This window comes from Gobius niger (assembly GCF_951799975.1).
Source record: "Gobius niger genome assembly, chromosome: 1".
NCBI classification, from domain to species: Eukaryota; Metazoa; Chordata; class Actinopteri; order Gobiiformes; family Gobiidae; genus Gobius; species Gobius niger.
The window spans coordinates 15,149,940-15,162,102 of NC_136852.1; the positions used below are offsets into that span (position 1 = coordinate 15,149,940).

Below are 12,163 nucleotides of genomic sequence, written 5' to 3' on the forward strand. Positions count from 1 at the left end.
GAGATATAATAGGGGACCTACTGAAAGGCAGTCAGCGTGGCTCCCTGCTGCATGATCACCGCTATATAACAGCCATAAAAGCAACTACAACATGGCCATTGCTGACGAGGGTAATGGCCACTTACAACAGTTTGGGAACAGGGAAAACTGAACTGACCAATGTGCCGGCCAGCTCAGGAAAGCCTAAATAGAGACATCTTCTTTAAGCCGAATATTGGAACATTTTTTAACGAAGGAGCATAAATCTGGGAGTTGGAAGTTGGCGCCTTAACTCTCTGGTTATTAAAGATGCATTGATCTAAAAGTGGGGCTTTCCTAAAACTGAAAAGCTGTAATAACTCACAATAGTAAAAAAGTACATCTATTCCGAACTTCACGATTATTGGGCTACGTTCACACTGCATCTTAATGCTCAATTCCAATAAAAAAAAAGAAAAGTGATCCCCTGTCTGAACGGGATGCAGCATGAATGTGTCGCGCAGTAGACGGCACGCCGCGGATCTGGCAAAGTAAAAGTTTTAGGAAGTTAGAAGAGTGAGTACATCAAGAACCAAATCATTTTAAGAAGGAAGAGAGACAGTTTTTTGGACTATGGATTTTTGTGGAGCAGTGGCAGCCATGTCTTTAATGGGAAACAGGGGGAGGTGGGAGAGGTGAGCAGCTTCACTCGCACTAACTTCATTCACAACAAGTCCACGTGTTTTTCTATCCGCTCCCGTTGACTTTACTGCAGAATGAATGGCATCTATACAGTAGTCCATCGATGAGGTGTAGATGGGATAAATGCGACCTGGCCATTCAGATTGAAGTCGCATTGTAAAAGATCAAATACGTATCTGATTAGGGCCACATATCCCAGTGGCCTGGCTGAGTCGCATTTGAAAAGATCGGATCTGTGTCGTTAAGACTGTCATGAAAAGATCAGATACAGGTCTCATAGGGGCAAAAAAGCCTGCAATCTGAACGTTGCCTTAGTTACATTATCCTCCACGACTCTCCATCAATATACAGTCTGGTAGCCCGGGCTTGTGGTGATCACAGTGGCTTCAACAACCAGTAAGAGAAAAAAGGGGCTTTCCTAAAAGTAAAAAAGTACAGTCTTTTCCGTACTATAAGTCGCTCTGGAGTATAAGTCGCACCAGCCTTGGCAACTACCTGGGCATGGAGGCGTAACTGCACCGTTTACTGCACCTCTCCCAGCGAACTCGTTCCTCTAGCTGAGGCCATTAGCTTTTAGCCCGTGATTAGCTTTTTTTGTTTTCTTCATTGCAGTAAGAGTAACCTCCGCTTTCCACCAGTGCCTCACAAGTTTCTCGTTCGATTACCGTTTTTTATCTTCAGTGGTACAGGAGCAGCAGATACTGGCACACTAGCTTAGAGTGGCCCCTAGCGGCTGTAAGTGTGAAAATAACAAACATTGTGGGATTATATATTTTGATATATAAGTCGCACCCCAAGGCAAACTATGAAAAAAAGTGCAACTTATAGTCCTGAAAATACAGTACCTCTATTCCAGACTTTACAATCATTAGCTACATTATCCTCCATGATTCACGACTCTCCATAGTAATAAATCGAGTATTGTTTGTGTCTTGAATATACAGTTTGGTAGCCCGGGCTTCAACAACCAGTAAGACACACATGCTGCACACTGTCCCCCATAATGTGAACGGACTTTACCTGCTTTAGGCCATCCTTGCTGTTCTGCATGATCCTCAGGGCGTAATTGGACCTGTGGCCTTTACTGTTGAATTCAATGTGTCCCGTCAGACCCTCCAGCTCTACCTATTCAACACACACACACACAAAAAGACTCAAAAATGCCATTTTAACATTCAGATATACCGCTGCCGCCTTCATGTGTCATTTTCAGGATTATACTTTTGAAGATCCGTGTGTAACGTCTTTATTTCGTGGCGGAGGTAGCTGGCGCGTTATGTATATGGAACTGTATGACAAAGGGAGACAAACTGGCTTATTTCAAAAGACGTGTCACGTTCAAATACCCGGATACACCAATCACTTACAGCTGCTTCTCGCCTTAATAGGAAAACACTTTACGCACTGACAGCTCATCTTTATCTCCCGCCTCTGCTGTTTTGAAGTAATGAAGAGAATAAGACACGCTGACCGATTGGATAAGGACTGTGCATTTGTCAAAACCTCAGGCATTGTCATCGTAAACTACCTTGGTTATTAGCCCCCTGACGTGTCCAATGTGTTATGATCATAGGCATCGATAATGTTATAAAAACACGATCATTCAACAGACTTGCAGTAATTCTAGGTAGGCGAACGGTCGTATAGATGTATAAATCTTTCGTTGATGTCCCACCGAGATGACCTTACCATCCTCAGGTAATTCATGAGGCTGGTCCCGTGCTCCCAGATCTTGGAGGATTTGCAGGAGAGCTGAGTGGCGCCCACGTTTTGGCTCCGGTTCAACTCCTGGACCGCAGCCACCACCGCGTACACTGCATCAAAGAGCAGCGCCGAGGAGAGCTACGGAAGGGAGGGGAGAGAATACGTTATGCATATGCCCAAATATGAAAGTGTCACATGCCAGTGGTCTGTGGTCGGCAAGGGGTTAACCTGTCTCTGAGGAGGACGGGGATTATTCGATTAGATCATTAGGAAGATTGTGATCTGCTGACGGCATAAAAATCCATCTCTCCTCCTCTTTGGGGCAGTGCTCAGAGTCTTGTCCTTTCCACTCTTATCCCCAATAAAGCTGGCACACCCTGACCATTCCAATTACTGGCTGCCTCCCTTGGCAAGGGCCAGATATCAGCGGGAGAGACAGCTATTCCCTCTCATCTTTCTTGTACAAACAGCTGCAGCGTCCGTACCACTGCATCCTGCTATGTACATTTGATTAAAATGTATGATGCCCACATTAGAACAGTTAGTCGTCTCATCACTGTTCTGTGGTGGTCTAGAAGTACAGAAGAAGCAGCTGATGTTTAGAGGAGGTGCATGCAGGGCTCGGCGTGATGTTGTGAGTCTGTTTTGGAAGGCGGCACAATAGGCCATTACGGTGCATCGCTTTGATGTATTACAGCTTAGCTTTAAACAGATAGAACATTAGGAGTGATGCTTTGTACACAAACAGCCTGTGAAGTAATTTGTGATGGATGAACTTCAGGTGCAGCATAAAGAGATAAGGGATAAAGAGAGAGCTCTGTGTCGTGAAAGAAAAGTCTGATTATTATGCTCCATTAAAAAGTAACGGACAAAATCAGACTAATTATTTCCAATTACCTGTCCTTAAGAGGAGACAAGGGTTTGACACAAGAAGATTAAAAAGTAAACAAGCTAGTAGTCTCCTGCTGAGGTTTTGTTTAGGGGCGGCACAGTGGAGCGGTCATGTCTCACAGCAAGAATGCTGTGGGTTTGATCCTGGACATGTCACATGTGGTGCCTTTTTACTCAAAGCTTTCCTTCATGTGTGGAGTTTGCATGTTCTTCCCGTGTCCAAATCCTTTTCTTCTTCCTCTTCTTCTTCCTCTTCTTCCTTTCCTTCTTTTCCTCTTCTTCCTTTCCTTCTTTTCTTCCTCTTCCTCTTCTTCTTCCAAATCCTTTTCTTCTTTTTCCTCTTCTTCCTTTCCTTCTTTTTCTCTTCTTCCTCTTCTTCCTTTCCTTCTTTTCTTCCTCTTCTTCTTCTTCTTCTTCTTCTTCTTCTTCTTCTTCTTCTTCTTCTTCTTCTTCCAAATCCTTTTCTTCTTCTTCCTCTTCTTCTTCCTTTCTTCTTTTCCTCTTCTCCTTTTCCTTCTTTTCCTTTTCCTTCTTTTCCTTCTTCGTCGTCTTCTTCTTCATGCTGCGGTTTTCTCTGTCACTAAAAATCCTGCATATGAGGATGAATGTGATGACGTGTGTTTGTTGATGCGAGTGCAGTTTGTTGTGTGTCTGCATGCAAGTCTCATGTGTGTTCATTAACATGCACTGCCCCGGCCAAATACAAAATACACAGATCTGTAACAATTCCGCTTTCACAATGTGACTTGCAGAAAAAGACTGATAAAGAAATACAAACAGGGATAAACACTTTAGATGGAAGGGCCACTGGTTTTATCTCTTTGTTCAATATTGATAAAACATGAACAGCTTGAGGAAAACTCAGAGCATAAATAATGCAGAGAACATGACAGATCTGAACCAAGTGTTGTTGCTGTGAGTCTGAAGTAAATGTTTAAATACACGTGCTGTGATGAGGCGACACTGTGAATTAGGCTCCACTTGATGTCCCTATTTCAGGCCTGTTTAAAAATAAGACCAGTATGAGAGCCCTTGAAGGTTTGATCTCTTCCAGACCCGCCTTGAGCACATATCCTATTGATTTTTGAGTTGGGGATATCAATGAGGACTTTCTTTGTCTTTTTACGGCCTGAGCATAATGTGACTGGTCTTGATGACTTGTAGGAAGTTATTTAAAGGTAGCTTTTCAACACCAATCGTGATTAAAACCTTAGACCTTATACGGGACATTTAGTGACGTGGTGCGAGCCCAGAAGAATGTGAGATGGCAGAACATGCAGAAGGTCACTTGTGCATGCAGATCCTGTATACGTTCAAGCCCCGTAGCCACTTCCTCCAGACCTAATTACTGTAGATGAAACGACAGCATATTATCTATGTGCATGTCTAAATGAGTTCATCACATTCTTGCTCTGCCATCATCAGCCTTTATTCTTCCAACGTATTAGCTAATTAGGCAGAAGACTTAATTGCCACAGGCTCAGAAGAAGCAGAGTGACCTGCTGCGTGCACACTTTCCTGTTGTATTCAACTGTTCTCGACCTCTCAGAAGCCTAAATTATTCAAATGTCACACTGTGGTACATAAAACATCGCAAATTATGACTGATCAAGATGTTCTTGGCTGTTGTGAACCCATCTGCCACATTCAGATGAGGTCAAAACCTGGTTAAATATCATTAATGAATGTATAGACCTTTGAAACTCTAATAATTAGTGTGTTAAAGTGGCATCTGAGCTGACAAGTATTCAGGTTTTTGTTGTTGGATAATCTAGTGGACAATAAATCATCCTCTTTTGATATTTTGATGATAGAAAAACTACATATACTACTTGCTTCACTGTTAAGTTAGAATCTAGATCATAGAACATCATATGTAATGACAACTCCTTGAACACAAGTGTCCGCATTTGTTGTAAAAGAGGCATGATCGCTTCTTTCTATTGCTATGGCTGAAACAATAAGCCTAATTTAATGGAATACGCCACTGTTTTTCCATACTGAGATATGTTTGTACCTGAGCTTAGATGAGTTGATGCGTACCTGTCTGGTCTGTGTGCGTGCGCTCAGTCCAAAAGACCAAAGACGTTGTTAGCATTTGGCCTCTCCCAGCATATTCCTACAGCTCCAAACTGGGGTGAAGTTAGAAGCTACCAAGCTCTTCCATGTTTTCTCTATTTAAAGAGACTAGATGCAAGTTGGTCATTTTATGCTCACTACTGCCATCAAAGGGGCACTATTTTTCTAAGGCGTAATAATATTAGGAGCAATTCGACTTTACTGCGCGGATGTCGAAGTGCTCCTAAGATGATGATGATAAGATGATTACGCCTTGGTAGCTTCTAACTTCACCCCAGTTTGGAGGTTCATTGCTGGATCAATTAGGGGATGTTAAAGGGGCTAGATGCAAGTTAGCCATTTCATACTCACTACTGCCACCTCAGGTCATACATGTAACTGCAGCTTCTATATTAAGCTTGTGCATGACGGCACTGTAGGGTGTTTTCAGTGGTCCTCGTATGGTATCCATAATATCCATAAACCAACATATAAAAGACTTGAATCAATACATTTCAGTATTCCAAACCGATATTGATCCATTTTGCTTTACTGAGGAAACATGTAATTTGAATGTAATCGCACAATCCCCACCTTTATGGATACACTCATCCAGTGGCATGGCCAGTGTGTGGATCTACAATTATGCAAGCTTTTACTGACCTGTTTTATGAGTAACATTTCCGGACAGAAGTGTCAGGGTGCTCAACCTTGAGAGCATTTATTGCCCTGTGAAATCAGAGTTATAAATCTTAATTCCTATAAAACAGCAATGGGGCGTAACTCTGTGGCACACACAGTGTTTTCAACAGGACAGTTACAATATCAAACTGAATGTGGTATCTAGCGAGATCAGTCATAATATTATTACAAATCCGAGTCTTTTGATTTCAAATTCTTTCAAAGCGGAAACCTCCCGGATTAGAAGCGGTCTGATGTCAGTCATTCATCTGAACACGCTGAGCAGAGAGCTCCGGCAGTGAGGAACGATACATGATTTAAAGCCAAAGTCGGGAAGGTAACTTGTTTTTTTGCTCAGTGTTTCCCTCTGAAGCTGCTTTAACAAGGAAGGTGGCATTATAAATGTAATAAGGAGGCCGCCAAACACCGCTAATGAGCCATCTTGCCAAACAACAACTGCCTCCAGCAACACCTGCATCTCGCGCTGGATAAATGTCATTGCTGCGTATCTCACAGGCATTGGTGTTTTTCCGACGCCGTTCCACGGTTTTGCCTCAAAAATGCACAAAATAAATGAGCCTGGGTTTATTGTGCCACATGAATAACTCAGCGTCGTGTGACAGTGTGGGGGCGTGCGTGTTGGGAAACTAACTGGTGTGCCGGCGAAGGGAGCATGGTCACAGTTCTCTTGCCAGGAGCGATTCAGGCTTAGCGCGAAATCCTGAAAGAAGGGGTGGGTTTTGTTGAAGACCGAAAAGCCCAGGATGTTGACTCGCTGGTCCGCCACATCATCGAGTCTCAGCAGAGAGAATTCCTGCAAGCACACACAGAAGCCAGAGCAAAGATGGGTCAATTAAACATGGCTGACTTTGATACACCCGCCAATTCGACAAATAGCACAGGGCAACTTATTGAATGATTTGTCAGACCAAAGAAGGTCATGTGTTAATCTCACGCGTTTACATCCGATGTAATCTGCCTCGCTTTGTTTTCATTAGCTTTCATTATTCCACGTGATTGACATGAGAAGCGAGCTGCAGCAATTTGTTCCTTTCCACTATTTAGCTATGCACCAGTGCTCGATATCTTGTATTATGCATCGGCCATATGACTTTCCTGGCAGGAGAGGCGTCGCAGGAATTTGAAGCTTGTAATGTTCATGAGCTAAAATCACCAGGAGACACGCGCTGAAAAAGAAAACAAGGACACCGAGGCAAACAGATAACACGAAGATGAAAAATCCGTGGCATATTGAAATGTTTGGGAGGAAGAAAGTGCTTGTTATTTGGCTGCGCTTACTCTAGGGATAGCTTTGAGTTGCCTCGGGGACAGCAGAGAACGGGATAAGGGGTAAGGGAGGGGGGGTGACGACCGATGGACATATCCTGAAGGTTAATAGAGGTGTCACCAGCCGTTCCCCTCCCTTAGGTGTCCGCAGTGGTGCCATCCAGCTTATGACAGCCAGACCCGGCCCAGTCGCTCCCTGCTATCTGTCTGTCTGTCAGTGCGGCCTGTCGACGGCGTGCAAGATAAGCAGGTGCGCGGGGCAGAGGAGTGGAGAGCGGAGGAGCGAGCCAGGCGGGGCGGGGCAAGACGTGACACAGGGGTTTTCTGAGGCAAAGTGCACCAAAGCAATATTCGCAAATAAGCAATTATTCCTACGGGAAATGTTATATTAGCAGACAAATGATAATGAGCGTGTGTCATACAAACAAATTACCGAAATGCCCTTTAGAAATGCGGATCTTGGCGCTTCTCATCAAAATACGCAAAGGCGAAGGCGGCGGCAGCAGAGACAGAAAAACAACCCTTTCAACTGTGAGGGGAAAATGGATGAGAGAGGCATTAAATAGATCAGATAATGGACACAGAGGCAAAATAGTTCAGAAGAGTGAAGAGGTCAGTGAATGAAAAAGCCGATAAGCAGGTTGGTGGGAAAAGCTCTTTGTAAAGTCACTGCTATGGGAATGCGCTCAACTTGAATAAGGGAGCGACGCAGAATGACCTACAGTGGGAGGACCGTTATCCCCTGTGCACCGGTAAATGAAATCCATTTACGGAAATTCTTTACAACGTCATAAATATGCAAAAGGTTTCGCCCCAGACCAGGACAAACACTGTTCTGATGAGGGAAACTGTAAACAAGTCATTATTAGGTTTGGTTTCATCAGACCTGTTCAGTTTAACCAGTTCAAAATGGCCGTCCAGCCTGTGTTTTTGTTTGATTTTTATACTCCGGGAGCGAGAAGAAGATAGAAGCGAAATGTCCTCAACCGACACAGTTTAGTCGACAACATTTGGAAATCACTTCTTTGGCGCAAAAGGAGAGAAACTGCAAGCACTTTATTTCAGTTTTCAATTTTCAGCTTTTGGACCAGATTGGTCTCCAAACATGAAAGCTTTCACCCGTAAAAAAGAAAAGAAATTGTCCAATCTTCACAATCATTATTTCACTGAATCAACTTTCCCCCGTGGATTTATGACGGGAATTCAAACTGCGTTTCCACCTCACGGTTTAGGACGCTGAAATGTTCTTGTAATTAACAAAACTTTGAAGTTTTTTAAGTGAAGGATTTCTTGCTTTCTATTTCCTTTAGTAAATAACTTTCAAAGTTTCCACTAAAATAAATTGTATATCAATTACAATACTGGTCAAATGTTTGTGGTCACTTAAAGCAGGACTAAGTAACTTGTTTACCTTAATAAATCCTTTTCGGTCAGAAAACCACAATTGCAACTTGACTGCCAGCGGACCGGAGCAACAAATACACACTAATAGAATCACGAAGAAGCTGACAGGCAAACGGGCAAAGCTAACTGCGGGATAGCACCACTTAAAACAGTATTTAAAGCCAAGTTTGAGTGAAAAAAAATATTTCCACTGTGTAATTGGATGTGCAATATGCCTCTCTCCCTTCGCCTTTTCTGTCAGCGAAGTATTTACTCTTACGGACAATTAAGATAAAAAATCGCAACATGCTACGACACCTGTAGTTGTGCTTATGGCCTCTAGGGGCAAGAGTTACTCAGTACTGCTTTAAAATGTCCTTATTTTGAAAGAAAAGCACTGATTTATCAGAAGTACAGACATTGTTAATGTTGTGAATGCCTGTTCTAGCTGGGGACGGGTGATTTTTAATGGAACACCTCCAGTGTTCTAATGGCACAATGTGTTGGCTAATCGTGCTAAAGAGTAATGATGATTGGAAAACCCATGTGCAATTATTTAAACCTGTCCCTGCCCAAATCAAAAATGGTCCCTCATGTATATATTTTTGCATTTTAGGCCTTTTTTTTTTTTTTTCTTTTACATATATCTTGATTTTAAATGAAAATCTAAAATAACGGAAAACCCACGATGCATTTTGTTGGTACATTCTGTAAACTGCAGCAGATATTTAAAATGTATTTTTCTCGTTCACCTGCAGTGTGTCGCCTTGATGATGATGCACATTGTGAAAGAGGCATTTTGCAGGTCTTTGATTGACGACACATTACGACTGATTAGAGGATGCAATCAAGGACGCTTCTGGCTGTTCTTGAACTTTAGGAGACAATTCTGTTAATGACAGACATAATGATATAATGGTGCTGCTGTTGGCGTAGAGAAAGTTTTAGAACTGCTCTGAAGATGACGATGAAAATTACATTTTAGAAAATGCAGATCTTAGCATTCAAGCATTGACATTTAAAATAGTGAATAAACAAAGTATCTTAGGTGTGTAAGCCAGTGGGGTAGAAGATAACATGCTGAGCCGCAGAGATCCAATTAGAGGAGCTTGAGGAACATATGATCCTCTCCACTGCAAAGACAAATGGTCATTTTATTAGAATCATCATAAACTTAGAGAGAAGTTTACTTCGCAGTCGTCATATGAATTGCTTTGGCAGATTTTTAGACCTCAGTATCTTTGGCTATCCCCAGTGGACCTCGTAAGCCTTTCGGGACAGGCCATATAATTACTGGCTAAGTGTACTTTAATAGATCATTAGAGGCAGAGCTGTGCAAACGAGCCTATCATTAAGCAGGGCCCTCAAGGGTGCTTGTATATATGCACATGCACAGGAGCACAGGCGCACCCACGCACAAATCAAACACTTGTAATTGAGCAACATATTCACATGCACCGCGCAGCACAAGGTCACCCAAATATCCTTGGGCCTGGTCTGACCCGGTGTATGTGAGGCCACGCACGCTGACACCAGTGAAACTTCTAACCGCGAGATATTCCCAGGTAAACACACGGAGGCTCAGACGTGAGCACAAAATAAATATCACCATGCAAGCAATAACCACTGCTCGCATATAAAGCAGGCAGCGGCAAAACCAAGAGGACAGCCAATAAATATGAGCAGTCATGTAATTCAAACACATTGTTTTTTTAGTTTGATTTATTCTTTCAACAGTAATACAGAGACTTTCCGCATCCTGAAAGTTAAGTCAACTTGACTTGACATTGTGTTCATAGACACAGTAAAAGTGTTTTCAATTTTAACATGTAAACTTAGACAACTATAGGCAACGACACAGCCCAATCTGCACCAGAAGGTGTTTTAATATTACACATATTCTGTATACTCATAATAATCTAGATTGGAAATAGTAACATCAAAGGCCAATTCTTAAAAATGCATTTTTTCACTCTCTAGCAACATCTCCACTTAAAATTTGTTTGTTTGTCCTCTGCATTTAATCCATCCTTCTACACCGCTGGGGCAACCCATAAGGAGCAGTGGTCGACGGCAGTGCCACGCCCGGGGACCCATCTCCATGATGTGGAGCAAGGCTGATGGTCAGAATCCCCTGGCTGGAGGATTCACCTATTGCACATAATAATGCATCGGTTTTATATAGCGCTTTTCTGGACACTCAAAGACGCTTTACATTGCACTATTCATTCACTCCATACTGGGTTGTGGTAAGCTACTATTGTAGCCACAGCTGCCCTGGGGTAGACTGACAGAAGCTAGGCAACCAGTCTGCACCATCGGCCCTTCCGACGACCACCAACCGCTAACTCACTCACTCCGTTCGCTAGGCTTCCTGGTGTTACCAAACGGTCTCCCATCCAAGTACCGACCAGGCCCTTCCCTGCTTAGCTTCCAAGGTCTGACGGGATTGGGCATAGCAAAGGCGGTATGACCACACCTGGAGGAAACCTATGCAGACACGGGGAGAACATGCAAACTCCACACAGAAAGGCCCCGTCCTGGTGAGAATCGAACCCAGGATCTTTTTTAAAAAGTCTGATTTCTTGTAAAAACTATTTTTCCTAATATCAAAATAAAAAAAATGAGCTCTGAGAAAATATTTGCATCTACTGAAACAATAATTCAGATGCTATTATGCCTTATTTCAATAAAACATATCAAATCTAACGTTCTTCTATTTACCTGGAGTGTCTTGCCTTAAAAGAAAAACAGGAAATCAAAATATGCACACATTTTTTTCCTCCAAACTAACGTTATTCTTTAAAATAAAACTACTTAAGTTTCCCGAACAGGAGCAAGTCCTTCCAATTAACCACAGTTGAAGCTCGTGCACTTGTATGGTGCCAAATGGACAGCACTCTACAAAGCACTTTTGGTCTCACAGAAACACAACACCACAAACACCCAGCTGGCTGCGCAGAAGGGGTGAGGAGGGTGAAGAGGCAGAGTAATGAAAATGAGGATGGAGAGAACAGGACGAGGATGAGGCTGAATGGTATGGGGAGAGAGCGAGAGACAGCGACAGAGAGCGAAAGAGAGCGACAGAGCGGAAATGAGCCGAGGAGCACCCGACTGACAGGGCGGCCAAAAGCCCCCGCCATAAGCCCCTGACACCCGCTGTCACCTGAAGATCAATCAGCGCTATGACCCAAGCCAACCAACCAAAAACAAATGCTTCACCGACTCCTGCTCTTCCTCTTTCAAAAGACAATCTCACATTAGCTTATCGGCCTTTACTTTAACTAATACGTCTTTGTAGGACATTCAGACAACACAAATAACATTACCACATTTGCCTACTTTGCTTACTCACAGCTCGGGCAGAACGCTCACCTGCTGTTGTTATTACATCCCACCCACAAGCTTGTGCCAGCTATAAAGATAAATGCTCAGTTTTACTCACTTCACCTGTCACTGGCCATTACGGTTATGTGTGAGCGGTGCGTGTAGCGGCAAC

At 43.1% G+C, this 12,163-nt stretch overlaps 1 protein-coding gene across 3 annotated transcripts in view; it reads right to left on the reverse strand.

Moving 5' to 3' along the window:
- The window catches only part of grik4 (glutamate receptor, ionotropic, kainate 4), a 245,855-nt gene that overhangs the window by 53,249 nt on the left and 180,443 nt on the right, over positions 1-12,163 (reverse strand). For all 3 annotated transcript variants that reach the window (XM_079580067.1, XM_079580066.1, XM_079580065.1), the window contains 3 exons: positions 6,647-6,808; positions 2,350-2,502; positions 1,681-1,785 (listed from right to left, as the gene is read on the reverse strand). In XM_079580067.1, the coding sequence (XP_079436193.1) occupies positions 1,681-1,785; positions 2,350-2,502; positions 6,647-6,808 (420 nt within the window). The remainder of the gene's footprint in view (positions 1-1,680; positions 1,786-2,349; positions 2,503-6,646; positions 6,809-12,163) is intronic.